This window comes from Coenobita brevimanus, chromosome 40, assembly GCF_032717465.1.
Source record: "Coenobita brevimanus isolate Jiangsu-jjx chromosome 40, ASM3271746v2, whole genome shotgun sequence".
Lineage (NCBI taxonomy): Eukaryota > Metazoa > Arthropoda > Malacostraca > Decapoda > Coenobitidae > Coenobita > Coenobita brevimanus.
Window position 1 is genome coordinate 55,398,437 of NC_136993.1, and position 25,054 is coordinate 55,423,490.

General features: G+C 40.2%; 1 protein-coding gene across 1 annotated transcript in view; it reads right to left on the reverse strand.

Annotated features, from left to right (window-relative positions):
- Positions 1-25,054, reverse strand: part of LOC145397115 (ionotropic receptor 21a-like) — a 114,301-nt gene that overhangs the window by 57,916 nt on the left and 31,331 nt on the right. The window contains exons 7-8 of the mRNA XM_080270316.1: positions 15,654-15,842; positions 7,590-7,855 (exon numbers count right to left, since the gene is read on the reverse strand). Of these exons, the coding sequence (XP_080126442.1) occupies positions 7,590-7,855; positions 15,654-15,842 (455 nt within the window). The remainder of the gene's footprint in view (positions 1-7,589; positions 7,856-15,653; positions 15,843-25,054) is intronic.

Sequence of the window (25,054 nt, forward strand, 5' to 3'; positions counted from 1 at the left end):
ATCTCCTCTTCATTGCAGGAGAACTAGGCAACCAGCCGAGTCCCCAGGAATGTGGTGTACTGGTTTGTTTCCACGATGAGGTATGACAACAACTCCCGTGTGAAAAAGAGCTGGAAGAACTGCAGGGAAGTTGTTGAAATATCCACCCGGATCCCTGGGAAGCCAGTGAATGGCCCGTGGCTCGGTATGAATGGGCCACTGCTCCACCCAGGATCCTCTTCAGCAGCGGTGGCGGTGGTGGCAGTGGGTCGGCCTGTCGACACCCTTCAGCCTGCCCTCTGACCCCTTGAACGTCCCCCGTGTCCAAGCAGCAGACCATGGTGCCCTCGTCTGGGAGGGGACGCCTCGGACGAGGACAAGGACGAGACATAAGACTCTGGGAACACCAGTCCTCACAAGGAACGGTGGCCCGGCTTCTGGTGACACTGGCTCGCCAAGGGGGGCAGAGGGGCCTGGAGAGCTGACGAACAGAGCAGAGGGACTGGTGGGTCCTAGAGGTCGGGAGGGTTCTCCGGTGAAGCCGGCCGATGATGGTGGTGTGGTTTCCCGCGATGGAAGGCGGTAGGGCAGCTCCAGTTTCTGACTGGATGGTGGCAGCTCAACCTCCTCCACCCGAGAACGGTTGCTCTCAGTGTCGCTTCCCGACTCTACCTCATTAAGGATCTTATGCCACTTATGTGGTGCCAACTCGTGTTTCATCTTTACAAGACTGCTGTCGTTGCAAGTCAACTGGAGAATAAATTGCTGTCAGAGGGATTGTGGACCCTGTGGCTGTCCAATGTTGTGGTAGGAGTGTGAGCTGAAATAAAGGAGTGAAGATATTTTATTCACAGCCAGCCAAGAACTTGGCTCAATACCGGCACAACGCAAAGGTTCATGATATACGTGTAAGTTCCTTGAAAAACATTGTCATCTACACCTGACAGCGCACAGGTAGGGGCCACTAGCACGTGGTTACCTCTTTCATTTTCTTTGCACATTACACATAACCAAATCTATCATTTGCATGAGATACACAGTAAATTTCACCAGTAACATATAAATGGACGTGTTCCGTAGGCTGTTACCTGTGTGTCACGGGGTTTTTATAATATCAGGGTAATTTTGATATAAATGGTTAATTATTATTTAATTTGATAATAATATTCAATAATATTGAAGAGCAGAGACAATGATTGTCTTGCTACATCAAGCAACGATTACTTTACGCTGGCTTGCTAAGATTCTCTAAGAACGAGAATTTATAAACTTTCTCAACAGTACACAGCAGAGACTAATTACTCACAATTGCTGAATTACTGTACTGTTAGCCTCTGGAGAAAGTTACATCACCCCTGACAATAAATAACTAATACTAACATCAGGTTCTTGCCGATGCTTAACTCCTGGCACAACGGATTTTAAGTTAATACAACAAGACTGGTCTAAGTACCAGTTATGAATAGTAAACGTTTATGCAAGCTAGGAGCTGTATGGAAAATAAGCTTAATTATGGAGAAATGAAACAAGATTTTACTCTACATCAAGCTCAAGAAATAGAACTGTTAAATTTATTAATTACAAAAATAAATTTAATATTACAATTCAAATCAAATTAAATGAGACGCACTCGCTCACTCACACAGAAGCTAAATGCTTACGCCTAGGAAAAACACCTTAACTAAACTCTTAAAACTAGGAAATACACAAAAGAAATACCAGTCGATGAATGCTATGTATCACCACTAAGGTGGGAGTACTGGGATTACTGAACTAATGGAGCTTGGGGTGCTAGCTGACCTCTCCACTTCTGAGCACAGAACCTTTCTCCGCCACAGCAAACACAAGACTGACCAAGTCGTGGGAACAAAGTGGAGCACTCGGCCGCATTTTTTTAACGGTCGAATGAGCAAGGGCGAACAATAAAAAACAATAGTATCGCTCAGTACAGCACTTAGTGACGTGCATTAAATCGGTCACTTTTGAAAACGGTGACGAATGATTTGAAAAGTATACTCCGAAATGGAGGGAGAAACGGTTAGCTGAGCGATACACAGTGAGTTTTCCACTAATAGTTCGTGGCTTCTCACAAAAGGAAAATGTCGCGAACTGATTCGTGACACTGTGCACTAAGGTGTAGCAGATGGTGTTTCCCTTACGAGAACACATTGCAATAGGTCAGTCTTTCACTGTCTTTACACATAAAACATAACCCAATCTATCACTTTGTATGAGTCAAGATATTTTATTCACAGCCAGAAGAACTTGACTCAACATTGGCACAACGCAAGGGTTCATGATATACGTGTATATCCTTGAAAAACATTGTCTCCTATACCTGACTTAGCGCACAGGTAGGGGACACTAGCACTTGGTTACCTCTTTCATTTTCTTTACACATTACACATAACGAAATCTATCATTTTTATGAGATACACAGTACATTTGACCAGTAACATGTAAATGGACATGTTCTGTAGGCCATTACCTGTGCACTAAGGTGTAGCAGACAGTGTTTCCCATACGAGAACACACTGCAGTAGGTCAGTCTTTCACTGTCTTTACACATATAACATAACCAAATATATCAATACATGGGATACACAGTACAGTATATTTCACCAAAAAAACAAAAAAATGTAAATGCATGTGTTCCTAACCTCGCACTGCATTTCGCTACCTTTGTGCTAGCTCTGGTGTACGACACACACTCTTCATTACGAGCACGTGGGCCCGTTTTTCACTGTCTTTTCACATAAAACATAGCCAAATATGTCACTGGATGCACAATATATTTAACCCTCCCCCCAAAAAAATATATATATGTATGTAAATGCATGTGTTCCTAACCTCGCGTTGTATTTCGCTACCTTTGTGCTAGCTCAGGTGTACGACACACACACTTCATTACGAGCACATGGCTCAGTCTGTCATGTTATTTCCACATAATACGTAGCCTAATCTATCAGTATATGAGATACACAGTATATTTCACCAATAAAATGTAAATGCACGTCCTACGCAGGTCAATTACCTGGCCCATACCTGGCCAGAAAGGTGTAGCAGACGATGATTTCTGGAGGATCACGTGGTTCACTTTCACTTTCTTTTCACATATAAAAATAAAGTATATCACTGTATGAGATACACAGTATATCACACCATCTACAATTACGTATCTCACGTTGCATTTCGCTACCTTTGTGCTAATTCAGGTGTACGACACACACACTTCATTACGAGCACGTGGCTCAGTCTTTCACGTTATTTCCACATAATATGTAGCCTAATCTATCAATATATGAGATACACAGTATATTTCACCAATAAAATGTAAATGAATGTCCTACGTAGGTCAAATATGCGGCCCATACCTGGCTGGTAAGGTGTAGCTGATGATTTTTAGAGGAGCACGTGGTTCACTTTCACTTTGTTTTAACATAAACAAATAACAAAATATGTTATTGTATGAGATACATAGTATATTTCAGCAATTAAAATGTAAATGCACATGTTCCTAACCTCGCGTTGCATGTCGCTACCTTTGTACTAACTTAGATGTACGAGAGGCACTCTTTCCTACGAGCAATTGGGTCAGTCATTTACGGTCTTTCACATAAGGCAAAACCAAATCTATCAATATATGAGATAAACAGTATATTACACCACAACAAGTACAAGTACGTGGCCCTTACCTGTCCACTAAGGTGTACCAGATGATGTTTCCCTTACCTGAAGATGCTGCAGTGTTTACGATTTTATTTCACAATACACTTAATCAAATCCATCATTTTATGAGACTCAGTATATTTCACCACAACAGAACCTGAACATGCTCTGTATGTCACATCTGCGATACCTAAGGTATTGTAGATGATATTTTCCGACGAGCATGTGGTGCAGTGTTTACGTTCATCCACACAAGCATACGATAAAAATATCGATAACACTTATGCTTTATTTCACACAGAAAGCATACAGAATAAATATAACAATATGATAAAATCAAATATCCCTTTAAACCTTCTCTATTTTGTCCCCTCCTGACAATGGCGTGCCGTGGCCGTAAAGCGTACATGAGTCCTGCCCTAGCCAATATTTCATCACGTACACTTGTTGCCCTATACTCCTATCTATTGCACAATAACACTATCCACCATATATCACCATAAAACAAGGACTTCATCAACACCTTGGCAAATATTCCATTAATGACAACGCCGTGTCGTCAGGCGGTTTCCTGCCTCCCTTTGCTAAACGTTTCACCATGTCCTTCCTCACTAGCTATTGCACACTATATTCACCTGATTCATTGTCACTGTTATTCAATGGTTGAATACTCACATTGGGTGCAGGGTAGAGGGAGTATAGTTGTTGGGACACACCGAAAAACAGGGTAGGCCTAGCACAATCTTTGTTGGGCCAATAGCTTCTAATGGCTAGGAATGATTCACCAAAACCAAATTCCCTATTGCAAACACCAAATCTAAACACAATAGTGCCCAAAAAGTAAACACAAGCACTATTGGTATAGTGGAATATGATGCGCGTCCCGCGATGGGGTAAATACAGTATGGTTTAAATGCCCAGCCGTGCACTACCTTCTCCCTCGACAGCTGATGCGGAACTAATCAACTTGGCTGGGCTGTCGCACTTCTCAGGACACGAGGTTGTCAAGTCATTACTTTTGATGAGAGGCGCGGGAACTATGATGCGTTCAAAAATGACGCCGATCAGCAGAAAACTTTTTCTCTGACGAAGGGTTTTATGGTTTTATGAAGACAAACGCATCATCGAGTATAGTCGCAGACACGCCCAAATGCCCAATTGACGACAAACGCATCATCACGCACAGAGGTTAAATAAACTACCAGTAAAATAAATAGGATTACTTACTGTACACATTCATGCTCCTATGTCTCACACCTAGCTCAATAAAATTATTTGGTGTTACATGGAACAGGGTACTAGAGCTGACCCACTCCCAGTTTAATATGACTCATTCGCAGCTGAACATTATCGTGTTGCTTTGGCTGAAATAACAGAGATGTCAAAGTCATGAAAGGGTTAATTAAGTGAAGGATTTTCATGCGAATCGTGCCGCCTGTGGAGTAAAACTAATAATCGTATATTTATACACAACCAGTGAGCTGAATTCAGTCTCTATATTTTTTATGGCAATTTCTAAACATGTGGGGAAAATGGACTAAACTTTGCCTTGGGATATGGTTGCTGACTAATGTCAGAAATGTGGGATACAGACTGACGCTAATAACCACAGGCGGTCTGAAAATGACAGTAAAATATATAGGATTTCCAATCCACTTTGTGATTTGCACAAGGCACTAAAGATTTTGAAGGCTTGAATAATAAGTAAATAAAAGTAAGGAACACTTTCACCCTGCGCAACAATGATAGTTTTCCGAACACATGTTATTCCTCTTCCTATGTCTGAATCCTACCTACACCATTTATAGAAATGGAAGTATAGTTAGGAAGATGAAAAACACTTTACTGACTTAAACAAGTCACGATTGCTAAATATATTATCTCTCTCTCTCTGAGAATTTCCAATTTTCCATTGAACAAGTATTTCAGATTACAACAGACTCATTTACTAGTCCTTAAAAGAAGTAGTGTTCTTATAAGTGTTTGAGCGGGAAATGAAGAAATTCATATATTTTTCCAACTTTCTATTCCTTTAACCACTACTGATCCTTCTACAACTGCCGACCCAGGAGTAGGCCACTTGAGTCCAGATAGAGAAGGTGGAAGTGACAAGTATCTCGCCTCCAGTAAATAATGTGGGAAATAAATCCCATCTCTTGGACTGAATGTAATATTTAAAGTTACATTATCGATTTTGTAAATTTATCATCCATAATTATTACGTATCGTTATCCTCTTGTATGCCACTGATCTTAACGATGTCCATACCAGAAATACATAAATAGCATGAAAGAGGAAAAACGATGCTAATGAGCAATATAAATCGGCCAGGAAGAAGTGTTTGACGCCACATACTGTAGAATATGACCCTCAGACCCTAATGGGTCATATCCGGTTGCAGCTTCTTAACCCACTGGATCATATCACATCACTTAAAATATTTTTTGACTCCGTTTCATGAATGAGATTAAGGGTAACCCTCCGTAGTAAGAAAGGAGGTACAGGGCCGGATTTAATTACTTGTGGGTCCCAGGCCAAACTCACCAGTGGGCCCCCAAATTATTTTACAGGGGCCCCATACTCCGGGCACCATACTTATTGTACAGCGGCCCTTATGGTTGTGAATATATTATATAATGAAGTACTCGGTGTACACTTAAACAAGGTTATTCGCTGGCACACTGCACAACAAATTAATTTCAGTGGAATACCCGTGGGCCCTAGGCCAATGGCCTTCTTGGACTATTGGTAAATCCGGTCCTGAGTGGGTAACAGTGTGCAGGCCAACATCAGCCAGTAAGGTTTGTTTCTCATTCTCTTTGCCCACTCCTGTACCATGAGAAACCTCCCGTAAGTTGGATAAAACAGTCATAAGATAACATGTCCTGTGCTGGAAAGGTTATTCTTGTCTCCCCAGTTCACTAGTGCTGGAGAGGGGTGCCTTCACTCAGTGGCACTGACATATGGGGGAAGCTTCACTTCTCGGCAATGCAGTCATATACATCTAAGCATGTCTGCCATAACTCACATCAAGAGGATGGTGCAAGAAAAGGACCATTTCAGGTTGCATTCTACCTGGTTTGCGTCTAGATGAGGTAGAGAAAAAAAAACTCGTTTTTATTTGTAGTTAGTGTGACACTTTATGAGGTTCACATATCCTGTTAAGTCACTTGTGGTAGGGACAGCTCATGTCTGAGTTCTATTGTTTTCCACCTAACGTCATGCGATTTTAATCAGCTGAGTGTGAGTCACAGGATGCTGAGAGTGTTTAGCTTATTAGTGTAACTGGGTAGGGTAAGGTAAGGTATAAGCAAAAATCTGTAACATGCTCATATACAATATAAACCAAATTCTCTATCACCCTATCTGTGGCGTTTGCTTTGGTAGAGCGATAAGCAACCCAGCAGCATGAAGATTACCACCATCTACAGTCGTGTCGCTAATGAGACTCGTCTTGGCACCGTATCAGTCACATTCATCTCACTGACATTACTCTCAGCTGACAGTAGCACATAAGACCCTGAGAGAGCAAATAGAAATGGGGCCTGTAATAGGACCATGATAAAATGTTATTAGTCAAATTAAATACTAAACTTACCTACCAACAATTCTTACTAATTCCTCTGTGTTCTATACCCGTGTGTGTGGGGAGGGGGGGAAGGGATCGATATTTAGAGGGCGTGGCAGAGGAGATTAATGACCTTCAGCAGCGAGAACACCAAGAGCCAATGTCACTACCATCCAGAACAACATTAGTAACCCAAGTGGGTCTTGTTTTAGCACCTTATCCAGCACACCCACCCCACTGATATTTTTGTCTGGGAATAGAATTTTATTTCACACAGACAGTAAGTTATTGGAACCCAAGAGTGCCAACAAAAATGGGAGTCAGGTGTGGATGCTGATGAAACTCTCTTAGGAAAATAATACGCTACACTTACTTATCGACTGTGTTTACCAAATCTTCTATCGTCTCTACTCGTGGCGGGTATTTGGGCAAGGTGAGGGAGGCGATAAGTGACCCTCGATAGCCAGCACCAAGAATGAATGTCACCACCATCCAGGTCAGAATTAGTGTCCTGGGTGAGTCTTGTCTTGGCAAAGTTTCCAGCACACACTGGTCCAGCAAGAGTACGAACACAGTGTTTGCACAGTCCACTCCAGACAGGCTTCTAGCTTCCTCAAACTGGACCACAATACGCATGATCTAAGGGTAAACCACAATTAATATGCTATTTAAGATGAAAACAATGGAATAATCAACCTTTCAGACAATTCACCCACAGAATTAAAAAAAAAAAAAAAAAGGGGGGCCTATATGAAAGATGCTTTTCAGTAGTAAGGCAAATTTGGGACTAGGACCTGTGGAAATTTTCTTGAGTCTTCTGTATTTCAACACCTACATTTTTTATTGTTGAATTTTTTGTGTAAAATGAATGTTTAAGGGAAAGTTCAAATCTGATAACCGATACATTACGAAATTATAAAATATTGGCAATGGCACAATTCATTCTTTTGAACAAACTGATTTAATAAAGTATGTTTGAGGGGACCTCAGTCCATATACCTCTGGTTGTGAATAAGAAGTTTTTAATAAAATTTAATGTGTGGTAGGGACTGAGTTGCAGTCCATCTCCAACTTTGGTGCTATAGAAGAGGGGCATAACAGTATAATAATGGCTCGTTTCTGACGGATATTTCACCTTCACGTAAATACTTTCAATAAGTAGGAGACTGACTCAGCTGTCAAAAGAAATTTGCCATTTAATACAGTGCTGATGCACACAAGGTCGAAGCTTCACTTCCGTACGTTAGAGTTGGTATCACAGTACTGTCATGTAGTAACTTCTTCACTTCAATGCTCACTTCCCTGTTTCTTATCACTGTTTTCAAGGAACCACCAACCTATCTTCCTTGTTGTACCCTTTCAAGCACTTCACCCTCTAAACTTCCATCCTTACTCATCACACTACCCACGTACTTAAATGCACTCATATTTTCCATTTCCTTCTCATACAACCTCTCTGTACATTCACTGACTTCATTTTTCTCGAAGACCATAACTTTACTCTTCCATACATTACCTTTAGATTCCGTTTCCTACACACTCTCCCAAACTCATCCATCAAGCCTTGCAGCTACCCTTTTCTTCACTTAAAAACACTGTATCATATCCAAACAACAGTACAGACAGTTTCCAAACACTGTCCTCTCACATTAGGGCCCTTCCAACATCCACTGCCATACCTTGTGTCTCTTTTAACACCCTATTTATTTACAAATTGAACAACCATTGAGACATGACTCAGCCCTGTTTCAATCCAACCTTCAAATAGAAAAATTCAGTTAGTTCACTATCCACAAGCGCTGCAGCCTTAGCACCCTCATACATACTCTTCACAGCGTTCAACAACTTCCCATTTACTCCATATATTCTTAATACTTTCCAAAATCCTTGCCTGTCCACCCTATCATAATGCTTTCTCCAAATCCATGAAGGCCACATACAACTTATTTCCCTTCTCTGGAATCTTATCCACTAAAAGCCTAAGAACGAATATCAAAACTGCACAACCTCTTCCCTTGCAAAACCTCCCTTTTCTTCTCCAACTAATTCCTCTGTTTTTTCCCTGTCATAAAGTATCCTACCATATACTTTTCCTATTACACTAAGAAGACAAAGGCCCCTATGATTACCACATACTTCTTTTTCCCCTTTTCCTTTGTACAGGGGAATAATTATACCTGACTTCCAATCGCCGGAAACTCTGCCTTCCACCCAGGCCAATCTGCACATCTTCCACATCTACTCTACCACTATCTCTACCCATGTTTCAGCATTTCACCAAACACCCCATCAATTCCTGGGGCTTTCCTCAGTTTGACTTTCTTCATTGATTCCTCAACTCCCATTGTACTGATTTCTTCCTATCTTCTCACATACCTTCGTCACCCAGCCAGTCCCCAGCCACTTATATTTGCATTATTTACATTCTCTATGTTCAACAATTCCTTAAAGTGTTCTCTCCATCTGCTCACTTTTTCTCCCTTCTCCTCTACGAATCTACCATTTTTATCTTTTACTCCCTTACTAACTTCTTTCACACCATGTATAACTCTCTTTACCTCTTTCCAGAACATTTTCTTACATTCCCTCAACTTTACATTGAAACTTCTTCCAAATTTCTCAACCACTCTCTTCTTACTCTCTCTTACTAATCTTTTCACCTCTTGCTTCCTCTCTACATATAACTCTTCCGTCTCTCAACTTCTTCCACTCCCCTGTTTCATATCCACTCACTATATGCTTTCTTCTCTTGTGCCTCAGCATGTCTCACCTCTTCATTCTACCATGCTGTTCCCTGCACCCCCTTTTGCCTTCTCTTCACCCCACACACCACCTCACATGCAGCACAAATTTCTTCTATAATTATCTTGCACACAACTTACAGCTCCCCCATTGTCTCCAATCCATATTTACCCAATCGCTCCTCCTCTTCTTTCTTATATTTTGCTTTTTTTTCCCATCCTCTTGCAATCTTTCCACTCTCCTTGTAAGAACTTCTTCCTCCTGTCCTTCCCTTCTTCTATTTCTCCATTTCATTTGGACCTTGATTCTCGCCACCATGAAGTGATTGTCAGAAATTCCACTCCAACCTCTATATGCTTTGCATCCATTATACACCCTCTTATCCTATCATCCACACACACATAATCGATCATTGCCTTCCGTTTACTCAGTTCACTACTCACCCTTCTTATCACTAGCCACATATACCTGTGGATCATTTTGTGTCTGAAGAGGTTATTGGCTATCACCAACCCCCTTCCGGCACAAATGTCTACTAAAGCACTTTCCCACTCACCAACTACTCCATCCACCTTCGCAATCCCTACTTTTCCTTTCATATCTCCAATCAAAAACATTCTCTCATTCCTTTGAAACTATTCCATGAATGCTTCCACATTTGTCCAGAACTCTTCTCTCATCCTGCTTGCATGATGTTGCATTGATGCATACACGCACACGATCGCCGACATTTGTAGTGCAGCTTTCAATCATACCTACACAATCCTTGAGCAAACTGATCCATACTCTCCTTGCATCTGTTACAACAACACACACTCCTTCTATTGCCTTCTCATTTTCACCTACTCACGCGCATAAACCCCATCCATACTCCCATTCTATCATACTCTCACTTCATTTGGTTTCAGTTAATCCACATACATCCACTTTTGCACTCTCAAGCACCTGGATAATCTCTCTCTCACCTCAGCATTTGCACCCCTTACATTCCATGTCGCAATCCATACCATGTCCCTTGTTCGGCCCTTAGTCGTCACCTTTTGGTCAGTCCTGGTCCAGCGTTTCTTGTTCGTATTTATAGTTAGTTGTTTTCCGCGGAGGGGCACTAACCTTCCGTAAAACCACTTGTTGTTACGTAAGGAACACGTGTTGGTTGGTTATAAGGTTACCACCCAGCACTGTAAATGCATTCCTGATTTACAGGAAAACATTTGGCTTGCCACTCAATGTAGAGCTACCCAATAAACAGAGAACCATTACACTAAGTCGGTGGATTCAGAGGCGTCATTTTAATTTTCCTTGCAGGGGGCATAGGCTACTTAGGAGCCCCGCCCCCCCCCTCCCTATTCCCACCTCCCCACATGGGTGAGGTGCGAGCGAGCATTTTGAAGCCATATGCAAAGCAATGGTCAGGGAACTAAAACAGTAAACAAATCTATCCATCTATCTATCTACTGTATATATATATATATATATATATATATATATATATATATATATATATATATATATATATATATATATATATATACTGTATAAAATTATTACTTAAACCAATTACTTCCTGACACACACTAGTGGATATTCTAGCATTGGCACCATTTCTGTGTGAAGTTGAATATGTAATTTAAAGCGCATGGTAAAGTACATATCATTGTATTATATGCTAATGACCTTGGATAATAGACCAAATAGCATTTATAATATTTGTACTGGTGAAAGCTTAAACTGACTTCATTTTCATAGCCTAATGAAAAGATAATGAATATAAAACTGAGAATGAAAAGTTGTAAACTTGAGTATGAATTAAAAATGGAAAGTTTTTAGGTTACTAGCCCAAAAAATACCATGAACCATATAATGTGAAAAAGTAAGCTCTACACTAAGAGGTGGGAGAAACAAAATGATGGTTTTTAAATTTGGAAGAGGCTCAGGTAAGAATTGTATATTAATTTCAGAATTCATTAGAGGAAATTGAAAACTAAACTACGTATATTTATTGGATTGAAAAATGAATAAACTACTGCAACAGTGGCTATCTCCGTGATCTCTGCTTGCAAAGATATCAACCAGGGTGTTAAAATTTAGATTTTTAACAAGTTCCTTTTTCTGAGGCCATAAGTAGCACGTCACTAAGAGATCAATTCTCACTGAGGTTCTTAGATATGTCTTGACTAAGATAAGTACTGAAAAAAGTCGTTCATTGTCTGCAGTAGTTTCTAGAAGGGTGATATAAATTTTGATAATTTTCACTATTTCTGAATAAGCACAATCTAATGGTTTGAGTTCATCATATAATTCAAACAGATTCTTTGGTGTATTACTCTTACTTAGAAAATGTCTTTCTGCAACAGATATTTAGGAAACGAAAAGAATTTGTAAGACTGTATTATAATAGAAAGCTTCTCATATTCTAGAAAGTCTTTGGAATTGCAGTCGAGTGCAATCACTGCTTCTATTAGGGCATTTTTGTGTGATGAGAATACCAAGCTCTGTGAGAAATCTGTCTAATGTATCAAAATAGGTTCTTTTGATTTTAGTCTTTGGAGCAATACAAGTATTCACCTCACTTCTTCCTACCGCTGAATCAGTTAAGCTCTTTAGTCTTGATGATACCTTCTGAATTCTCTTAGGTATGCCCAACTGATTTGAATTTTCCAAGTTGGTATCAATCACATATGTTGAAGCAAAATTTTAGCTCTGTCAAAAATATCAGAGAAAGCCTCGTCAGTTCTCAGGACCTGCAATTCTTTAATAGTTGACTGTATGAGAGAGCAAGCTTCATATAGTAAGGCTTCCTTTGCTTGAAACTGAACTGACAAACTATTGATAACTCTAAGGACTTGTTCAATAATATGTAGATCCAATACGAACCTGAAAGACTCTAACTTTTTGTACGGTCCAATTCCTTCTGCTGCAGCTTCTGAATCAGAACCCTCTGAAACTGAATGAAGCACTGATAGCAATCTCCCATAGCAAAGCTTAACCTTTGATACTGACCTACAATAGTAAGAACATGTAATTATAGCAGGTCTTTTTGGTGTGAAAACCTGAAGATCTGTTTTCTTTGCCCTTGTGAAAAGTTGGTTCCTTGTGTTACTGTTAGTAATAAATGTGTAAGGTGTGTTAATAACTGAAAAAAAAAAAAAAGAAGAAGAGAGGCCACTGGTATTCTTTATGCAGTAGCCCAGTACTAAATTCAGCCTGTGTGCATGGCAATGTATGTATACTGCTTGGTGAATTTTATACCTTAGTCTTGCTTTAATCCCGCTAGAGCATCCACTCATTACACTAGCATCATCATATCACTGAGCCGCACAGTTAGACCAAATTAAACCAGATTGTTTTATCTCCTTATATATAAAATCAGGTAAACTTGCAGCATCAACCTTTTCCATGTGATAGGTTCCAATGGCACGTTCCTTCACAATACCCTCACAAAAGTGCAGTACAGCACAAGAATAGCCTTTTTTTTTTTTTTTTTTTTTTTTTTTGACAAGTCTTTCGTTTTATCAATCATAACTGAAAGTACTTGGTTTTTGGTACTTCAGCACAAGTTGTGTCTTTGATATGTTCTTCCAACAACTGTTATCAACTCATTCTGGTATTGAGGACTTGTGTGATGGCCATATTGTCGATGTAACTTTTGTTTTAGAGAGGGATTTGATTCAGCAATTAGGTGAAGAAATGATACAAAATTTCCTGAATTCAATGGCTCACCACCCTCATTATGTCCACGAAAAGACAGGTACGTACATCCTAAGATGAATGAAAACTTTTAATGATAGCCAGAATACAATAAAAAAGGCAGCTTGACGCTGAAGTTACTGTAACCGAACAGCGGGCTAGGAACATATTTACATTGACATCCTTTAATATACCTAGTAAATTATTGTGATTATTACACACACACACACACACGATATATTTCACTCAAAACGTATTGAGGCTAAATACAAATTATTTTTAATTTCACCGTGTTAACCGTATTTTTTTTTTCATTAATTGTACTTGATTTGAAGGCCCCCTCAGAAAGCTTGGGGGGGACGAAAACTCTTCGCGACCCCCCTCCTCCAAATGACGCCCCTGGGTGGATGATGGGCTCCCCTACCTACCCATGTAAAATGGAAAAACAAAATGTAAATGATCAAATTACGTGTAAAAATCTCTGAAGGCCTGAACACTGGCATCACAGCCGATAGAGCTTAAATCCAGCTTTTTTTTTTTTTTTTTTCACCCAATTTACTTGTTTTTTGTTTTTGATGGCTTTCTATCCAATGTTGGCTCTATTAAATCTGAATCACTTGTCAAAAATTAACTTTGCAAATGAGAGCTAACATTAGCATTAACAAGAGAAGAACTAGGTGATAACGACATTGCCAGCTGGTAAAGAGCTTTAGATTTTGAAGATGCATGAGAAGCATATAAAACGTTAAATTAGAACTAGTATGTGTTTAGTTTCTGAAGAATAATGATTTTACGTGGGGGAAAAAAAAAAAAGAAGCAGCAAGAGCATGAGTGAGCACTAAGTAATCCAGAGGTATCCAGACTAAAAAAAAAATAAAATAAAAATAAAAAAATAAAAAATAAAGACTGCCAACATCGAAAAGGAATGCAAAATGGTCTCTACACGGCTTGGCTGCATAAAACTCATATTCATCTGAACAAATAGTTACGGTGGTTGGTGAATATAAAAAGCACAGGATCACCCAATTCATGTATTGACACAGAGTTACCCTTGACCCAAAAAATACTTTTAAAAGTTTAAAATATAAGGATAACAGAAATAACGACCACCAAAACATTCACCCATAATGTCGTATCGCCCACCATCACTTAAAAAAATAAGTAGATTAGCAATCATCTGGCAATCGAAGGCATGTAATTTGAGCTTCGACAAAGCTAATCAGTTCAAGCTTGATATCACAGGATATTGCCGACAAAGTCTGGATACGATTTGTCCAATTGCTTTTGGAGATATTTCGGTAACAGAAAGAGACATACAGAAGCAGGCGATTACATAAACACCTGACAAGGCGGACAACAGAATAAAATGGCAAAATCGAACAAAAAAGTCTACTGATTTCGTCCACAACGTTTCACTGACTCTTTGCATTTGTGTTAAAAAAAAAGAACTAGATCGGTAATCCTCTAGGATTTGGAGGCATATCATTGCAACTTCACGATCTACAGTTATCAGTTCAACCCACGTTTCCCGCGATATTGCACAAAATTTTTGGATACAATTTACTCCCTTGATTTTGGGATATTTTCTGTAACAGACACACACATACGCACACACACATATCCAGGCAGTTAAATAATCACCTTGCTAGGTGGGCATATATATATATTGGGTCTGGGGTAATGACCCAAGTACCGTAAATGCCCTGTGCCAAGTATGAAGTAGATTTGCAAAGAAATATAAGAATGTCAACAAGGTGAAAAGTATTTGGAGGAGAGAAAAGCAAATACAAATTAACTGAGTAAATACATTAAGTCTCCATACTGTGCTGTGTAGACATAAGAATGTTACAATACTAAATAATTAATTAACCAAGTAAATGGGTTTACTTAAATTAGATGTTACTTAAAATAGCCACAGTCTAATACTGACATTACTACCGCAAAGATAATATTAACTTACTATATATAAGAAGACTGGCAATGTAAGCAAGGCGATCAAAGTAGCGACCCAGACTCCCCCTGTGAGTGGATTGTAAAGGTTGAGCCAGTTGGTGACAAGCTTGGGTTTGGCCATAGCGAAGCAGTAGAACCCATAAGTGTAGCCCACGGTGAAATCCATGTCCTCAAAGACATGGTAAAGGAATGTGTGGTATACCGGGACTGCCAGGGCCTTGCGTTGAGAGGTGAGATCCAGTCCCTGCCATTTATTACACGATTTACTAAAGTGAAATCTCTCTCTCTCTCTCTCTCTCTCTCTCTCTCTCTCTCTCTCTCTCTCTACTTGTGTACCTCCATAATTATATGTGTATCTTTCAGCATACCGGTACCTAGAACCTGCAGGTTCCTAAAAGCCCACAACGAAATTAAGGTGCTGGAAGAGGTGGTTGAGGTACATGTGTTATACAGGTACTTGAGTTGCTAGAGCTCTATAGTGCGAAATAATTTCCAGTTCTTGCATAGGTCGACACATGAGGCCCTTCAAGTTAGATGAGATGATCAAAGAAGGATACAAAGCTTGAGGGTTGATGGGTAATGACTGCACACGTGTTATTTACACAGTATGAGGTTTTGTTGTTTCCACCTCGTGTAATGTGACACATAATAGCCAATTTACATCCAGGCTCCCAAATGTACTGTTAGCCAGGCAAACAGGTACAAGGGGGAAGCAGACTTGACAAGGAATCTGTGGTCTTGATGTCCCATGTATCTTTGTAACTAAGCACATGCAATACTTTTTATTAATTGTTACTGGAGGTTTGGTGTTGAAGTGTATATAGCTTACCTTACTTAACAATCAGGCTTTCATAATTCACTCACAGCTGAATAAATTTGTCTGACAGTACCACGAGCAGCATGTAAAGCTGCTATGTTTATGAAATGTTAGTGGTGATGATATTAACATCCACACATGTGTGACTCACCCAGCTGAATAAAACAATCGTAGGGGTAGATGGAATGTAGTACTAGAGCAAACGCCACCATGAGAGTTTAATAATCAATATATATATTGGAATAATCTCATTGCAAAATAATACCCTTGAGTCCGTGGTTAAATTAATATTTTAGCCTATTTTTCCTGCAGCAACCTCAGTTCACTTTCGGTAAATGTAGAATGCATCCTCCATAACTCAGCAGATTGATTATAGGAACTTTAGCCCAACATTGCTAAGCACACACACACACACACACACACACACAGGCAGCGTCTGAGGCAACACGACTATCTCCCAGCTCCGCGCTGGCCACCATTGGCCACACCTAAATATTATCTTTATATGAGTCAAGCTCTATACTATGTTAAACTAAACAGCATTCTAATATAGCAGAGCAAGTATAAGCAAAGTGTTGTCCAAATAACAGAATACAGCCAAATAGGAATGCGCTGACCAAGCTTCATCAACTGTTTCGTCTATCGTGGGCAAGTAGCAAGGAGATGCATACTTGTAAGTACAATTTTTCTCAGTACAGTAATACCACAAAATGAGCACCATCTTTAGAAAAGTGAATGTGGAAGGAGTTAAGAAAATGGATAAAGGTAGAAAACAGGATGTTGATTTCTATGAGGAACTGGTTGAAATGGAAACAAATAACAAACTGGTAGATAGGGTGAACAAACTGGAGAAGGCTTTTCAGAGTGAAATGGATGAAATTAAGAAGCAACTGCGCAGGCAGAAGGAAGTAAAAGAAAAAATAATAATGGAATTAAACAAAAAAGACACAATAGATGAGCCGTTAATTGAGGTGGGTTCACTTAGAAGGAAAATTAATGAAATGGCAAGTACAGTTGTCAACAATGAGAGTATTATGGAGGAGTACAGAAATGATACAGAGACAATCAGGCAAGCAAGCAGTCTGATAGACCAAAGCAGTGATATTGAAGAGAAGATGACCCAGGTGAACGAAGTGATGTAAAGTTACAATGATGATGTGGAAACTATGTATGTTGAGATGGAGAAAGTAAGGAAAGACTTAAAAACAAGAGTCAAAGAAAAAAGCATTAGAAAGGAAGTGAAAATAAATAATATAAAACAACCAAAATTGGCCAAAGATGCAGCAGACATCAACAAATCTATAGTAATCCTTGGTATATATGAAGAAATAAAAAAAAGAAAATTTCTAGAGACAAAAAGATGTCAAATATAATGAGCATAATGAAGAAAATATCAGAAGAAATCTGTGATAAAGATATAGAGGGACACAAAATGCTGGGGAAATATGAGAGAAATAAGACAAGCCCCCTAAAAGTAGCATTCCAGAGTGTGAACACTGTGGAGGAAATACTAAAAAATGCAAACAAACTCATGGAGAAAGAGGAATTTTAAAAAGTATGGATAAAAAGATGCCAGACTCAAGAGTAATTGGGAAGACTAAAGGAGAAGAGGAAGGAGGCAGAAACAAAGAATGAGGGAATATCAGAGGGAGAGAGGAGTCCATATCTAATACAAAGTACTGTAATTGGATTGCAGGTACGAAAGTGGTACATAACCAACAGGGAATAAACTCAAATTATGGCAAGTAAGTAACCAAGATGATTAACTTGCTATACTCAAGTATCGATGGAATGACGTCAAAATTATTAGACAGAAGACTATACTAAAGAAAAGGAACTACATATTAATTGCCTAACTGAAACGAAATTAACCCCAAAGATATCAAACGATACCCTAAACTCAGAGGAATACAATATATGGAGAAGAGACAGAAATTTAAGAAAGGGAGAAGGATTTATAATCTTAACAATGAAAAATATATCAGTCAAAGAAATAAAATAGATATACCCTCACAAGTAGAACTGATTGCATTGGAGATTAATAGGAAAAAAAAAAAATAGATATACCCTCAACAGTAGAACTGATTGGATTGGAGATTAACCCTTTCGTGCATGATGACTCAATGTGAGTCATAATCCTTGCAATCTGAAGCGTAACCCATGATGCAACAAGGCGCAAATTTTCTATAAATGATCCTAGAAACTTTTCCTGTGAATGAACTTGCGTTAAATTTTGGTGAGTCAAAGGTGAGGGTGCCCAGGTCTAAGGGAAATATATGGCACCACCCGGGAGCTTATCACAGGGGCAAGCGGCCTATTTTTAGCTCAGCCCAGCAGTCAGCCTAGTAGGGTGTTTGAACGCTTAGCCGGCCATCTTATTTCACATTTTCTAGTACTGCATTGTCCATACCTTATGTGTATTATAGTGACAGTGTGTTATGTATAGTGCGTTGTAGTTGTGAAGAAGGTTTGTAAGTGTTTCGTATATATTTTCAGAGAAAGCCAAACTTGAAAAGTCATAACCGATTTTTACCGTTCCCCTCCTGTTGCACAAAAACTACAATGTCACACAAGGTTGTATCAGAGAAGGAATACATGAAATACTTGTTTAGTGGAAGAGAAAGTGAAGAAAGCACTGAGAGTGAATCTGATATGAATCTGGTGAGGAGGAGAGATTGAGGAGGAAGAAAGGGAGGGCAAAATCTGTCCCCAAGGGAGGAGATAAGTGCAAGGCCACAGCAATAGCACTACAGACAGTAGTAGCACCATCACTACCACTGCTCCTTTCACCACTGCCACCAGCGGTGTAACTACTATCACCACTGCCACCAGCGGTGTAACTACTATCACCACTGCCATCACTCCTATGACAACTGACACAACTGCCATCACTCCTATGACAACAGACACCACTGTTATCACTACCACCACTCCTACCACCACTGGTATAACCCTTGCCACCACTGGTGTCATGCCTGCCACCACTGGAACCACCATGACCACAGAGACTGAGCTGTACCATACTGATGAAAGCATACAGCAGTAAAACACATAGCACACACACACACACACACACACACACACACACATCACAAATACCCATCCACACACACACACACACACACACACACACACACACACACACACAAACTGTGATCGTATCTGTCCTCCTCTCTACAGCTCCATCTCTCAAGAAACACTACAACACTGCTAGAGGACGTGAGTTACCAGCTTATTTGTCCATCTTTTATACTATTGTAAGGTATAAATTGTGTTTACTATATATTTCTCATAGGGAAAATGTGGTGAATTTCATTGCTATTCTCTCAGTCATTTTACTCATAATGAATAGGTCACATCAATGAATTCTTATGCATACTTTTGTAAAGCAAAGTAACCTATGTGTGCAAATAATTATCTGGGGAAAAGTTCCAAAAGCGAAAACACTCAGTGGTTACCATGTGTAACCCATCGTAACTTTTCAAAATTCATTTTCTCAGCAACGGCCTGTAGCCGTACACAATAAAGGCCATGGCCTGTAGCTGGGATGCCAATTAGGAGACAGCCTGTAGCCGCTCCATCAAGTGCTGCTAACACCCCTTGCAGAAACCAGTGAAGGCCTGTAGCCATGCTGGGAAGAGACCGATATACCCCCTCTCCTTCTGCAGTTGCCTCGGAGGGCACAACACCAGCGAAGGCCTGTAGCCTCGCCAGTAGGCAGGAGATGGTTTGTAGCCGCTCCTCGTCTAGACATCGCCCTCTTTGCAGGACTTCGGCAATGGCCTATGGTGCGTTGACAGGCAAGCGATGGCCTGTAGCCGCACTTCGTCTGCATTCCCATCAGGGAGTCGGACCCTGGCAACGGCCTGTAGCCATGCCGACAGTGAAGAGACGGCCTGTAGCCACCCTCCATCTGTTAACCAAGTGAACCCAGCAACGGACTGTAGCCGCACCAGGGAGAGACACCAAAGTCCCTCGTCTCCTGTGACTCTGCAGCGAGATGGTGATCTGCGTTCAGTCCTGACCTCCGACGGGAGCACAGATTGCCCTTCTGTCCACCACGACTGAGGCAACCTCCAGGAGGAGGACTACTGCCTTGAGGACTGGTGGAGAGGCCCCGTACTGTCCCTGGGGTTATTCACCCTCCGTCTGGACAAGGAGGACGCCTACCTGACTGACTCCAGCAAGGAATGATGCCGCAGGCCAGCCCTGATGGTGGCGCCACCAGCAGGAGACCGCATCTGATGAGCCTCTGAGGATGCCCCCGGGACCCCTGAGCGAGCCATCTCCCCTCCCCAACAAAGGCGATGTCCGTCCTCCACCCAGCGCCTGAGTGAGTGCCTCCAGTGCCTATTTGGCCCCAGTCCTGCGGGCCAGACTCCAGTTCCCAACCCCAATAATGAGGGGCCCTTCACAACACATAGTCCGAGCCTCAACCGAGAGGCAACGCCCCTGAGAGTGGTCCGGTGACCATGGGATGAAGGGACTCCTAAAGGGCCTTCGCCTACCCCAGGCCAAATGTTGTGAGCCGCTGGACCTCCCCTTCCCCTCTGCCCTACCAGTGATAAAACAGTGAATAATAAGTGAAGAGTGAGGCCGGAACGTGAGGCACGATAGTGAGTGTAACGGAATATAAGTGCACAGTGTGGCCAGAAAAGAACACCTAATAGTGAGTGTAAGAACAGGCATCACAGTGATACCAACCAGTGAACATACATACAATGCAATATACACGAGCACCGGGATGAAACATCGCCCACTGGTGCAGTGCCTGTAACACAGTGTCAGAACCTACCCTCCAATTTGTGCAGAGTCAGTAATTCCCCTCTCCCTGTTACCAGTCTAAACTTAATGTCAGAACAGTGTGAGCCTCACGATATTGCCTCCTCACCCAAGACAGTGAAGTAGTGCCCTGCCCTCCTGAGCCAGACTTAGACTCCTGTGCATCTAATATCTTGTACGATACTCTGCCCACTAATACCAGCCTATGTATTAATTCATTCATTGCCAGACGCCATGTATCCCAAACGGGGTGGCCAACGGCTTAGAATTAATTGTTTTACAGGGAGGGGCACTAATCCTCCACCAACCCCACTTGATTAATTATGAGTAGTATATTGTGTAGGAGTGTCTGCCTGTTCAACAGTAACGAATTTCACAATATACGTGTAAGGTTGTTGCCCTGTGTTTTTATGCCCTGCTCCTCTCTAATTTGTCTAAGCTCCAGTCTAGAAAAGGAACCCAGCTACACTCTACAGTAGGTTTTTGAGGGACGGGAAGCCGCCCCTTAAACACCTAGCATAACAACCATAAAAAGAGGACTTGATAATCCATCAGTACGAGATCCTATATTTACTCAGCAAGAAAATGATATTGACTTTATAATGTATCGCCCTTCATTCGGCAAAAGCAACCACGCAGTATTAAATCGCAACTTCAGGATTGTATATGATATAGTTACCAATAATGAGAGTTACAAAAATAGTCTAAACTATAAATAGGGCAAATATCATGACCTGAAGAAGTACCGTACTACACTTCTTAGAGAGAGATTGGGAAAAGGAGCTTGGAGGACAAGTTTTAAATATATATTGAAAATTCTGTGATTTTAATAAGAGTCAAAAAATACATCCCTCTGCACAAGGAAACAAAAATGAAAATAAAGAAATGTTTTAATACAGAATGTAACATATCAAAAGAAAAAAAGAGACTTCCTGCAGAATAGATATCAAAGACACAATAGTGAGAGGGCATATAACAACTATAAACAGGCAGGTAATGATTACACAAAGAGAAGATGGGAGGCTCAGAGAGAGCTTGAGAAAGGCATTATAAAGAAAAGTAGCAATCAATCTAAGCTACTTTACAGCTACATCAGAAGCGAAACCAAAGTTAAAGACAAAATACAGTCCATTACAGATGAGAGGATCATCTATACACAAGAGAAGGTTTTTTGTGAAGCACTGACTAGAAATTTCCTAACAGTTTTTACAGAAGAAAATAATCTTGAAAGAGATGATATGGAACATGCATGCCCACATGTATTACCATATATACAAATACCAGAAAAACAAGTACAGGAAGAGCTAACCCAAGGTGTCCCGATAATGCTTGGATATGTTGCAACTTTTTTTCATGGTGAATCCCAATAACGAATCCATACATTTTGCAATTGGAAGGCTTTTCATTTCCACAGTTATCAAATTTCCCGCATTATTTTTGGTACGTAGACACGGGACACCTTCCTCTACCTGCTGTCAGGTGGGGACACTGGCTTACCCCGCGACCCCCCCCCCCCTACGCCATTGTTTCGGCAGCTCACCTGTTACCAGTGACCTGGCCAGTAAAGACATGTCACACCACAATACAAAATTCAAGGTGAGAGTGATTCCCCAATCGATGACAATGTGGAGCACAAGTATTAGGTGGAATCAGAGGAAGAAACGAGCAGAAGTGATGACGAGGTAACGTGACCAAGGAAGGTGCGGTATGTTGATATGTCCAATGAATGAAACAACGCTTATATTGCCTATATTATTGTGTGAAAACCAATATATTCTTGTACTACATATAAAATCATACCAAATGAACAAATACCTACCTATTCTGAGTGGTTTTCAATTATTACCACTACACAGAAAATGTGACACTCGCAACGTGGCTTCAGATAACACGGTACCAGGTGTTTAAAGGGTCACCTGTTTAGACAACTTCTAAGCTCTGGTGAGCACTTTTGGGGGTATGTTCCAATGTTTCTCATAAAAAGCGGAGGTTTTAGCAAAAAAAAAAAAAAAAAAAAATCGAAAATCTGCCGGGATTGGGGGGGAAGTCAGTAGTGAAGAATCAGTCGGGACATGGTGGGTTAAGTTAATTGGACAAATGAAAAGCAAATGGTCCTGACGAAATTTCAGGTTAGGTGCTACATGAATGTGCAGAGGAGTTAAGCAGACCATTGTATTTAATATTCAAGGAATCCTTAGGTCAAGGTAAACTACCTGATATTTGGAAGAAAGCAAACATTATTCCCGTATTCAAGAAAGGGAACAGATGGAATCCACTCAATTACCGACCGGTATCACTGATCAGTGTTGTAAATCACTTAAAGGAACACAGCATGATAACAGAAAAGAAGTTCAGGTATAGAAAGGGTATTTCATGTATTACTAATCTATAGGCTACTATGAAAGAGATGGAGAATCATTACAGAAAAGAGACAGATGGGTGGACAGTATCTACTTATATTTCAAGAAAGCATTTGACAGAGTACTGCACCAAAGAATTTTATGGAAACTGTACCATCAAGGAGGTATCGAAGGCAATCTGTACTGTTGGATTCAGGATTATCTCAGAAAAAGGGAAACTAAAACAATACTAAGGGGAAATTACTCATCACTGAGGGAAGTGACTATAGGAGTTCCACAAGGCTCAGTGTTATCACCAATTATGTTTTTAGTATATGTAAATGGCATAGACAGTAACACTGGAAATGGAAGCTATCTAAATATGTTTGCGCATGATGTAAAAATACGAAGGAATATTACTAACACAGATTGTTGCAAAGAGCTACAAGAAGAATTAAATAAGTTTCACAAATGGAGCAATAAATGGCAAATGGAATTTAATGTGGACAAGTGTCATGTAGTTAAGTTTGGTAAGATGGAAAAACGACCAGACTGGGATTATAAGAAGATCAACCCTACATGTATCAGAAAAGGAGAAGGACTTAGGAGTGAATATCAATAACAGAATTTTTCCGGCTGACCACATTAGTGAGTTGGTATGGAACATGTATGCAGTGCTTGCCAATATGAGAATAGCATTCATATATATATATATATATATATATATATATATATATATATATATATATATATATATATATATATATATATATCATTCATCAGACAACCCTGGAGTATGCATCAGTAGTCTGGATTCCTCATCTCATAAAACACATAGATAAGACTGAAAAAATACAAAGGGCAGCTACCAGATGGGTACCAAGCTTAAGGAATCAGAGCTATGAAGAAATACTAGAAAAACTGAATCTACCAACACTACAGGAGAGAAGGAAAAGAGGAGACATGATTGTGCTGCATAAAAGCATCTTGCAGAAGGAGAAAATAGACATAAATTAATATATAACCTATGGAGAACATCAGCAAGAAGGCACTGCAAAAAAAACTACATAAAAAAAGAAGCAATAAAGACGAAAGGAAACTCATTTTCCCAAATAGGGCAATTGATAGTGGAATACACTACCGAATGAAATAGTGTGTGCCAAAACTATTGCTATATTTAGGGATATGTACGAGCTTGACTCATTCCTGTAAAGATACAATTATATAAGAACAAATTAGGCACGAACACACACCGATATATTCATATCTTACTCTCTGTCTTTTACACCTGAACACGAGAGCACGATGGGGTTATTATTTTGTTTGGCTCTGTTTATTATTCCACTTCGTTTCTCACGAAGTGGAATCTTGGGTTAGGTCTTGTCCGTCGGTCTATACATCCGTTGATCTGTTCGTTCGTCCAGCCCACGCTGGATCTCATAAACCATTTGTTGGAAGTTTCTCATAGTTTGTATTATTTTAGGGCCATATTGGAGGTTCATACCCGTCTTTTCGAAT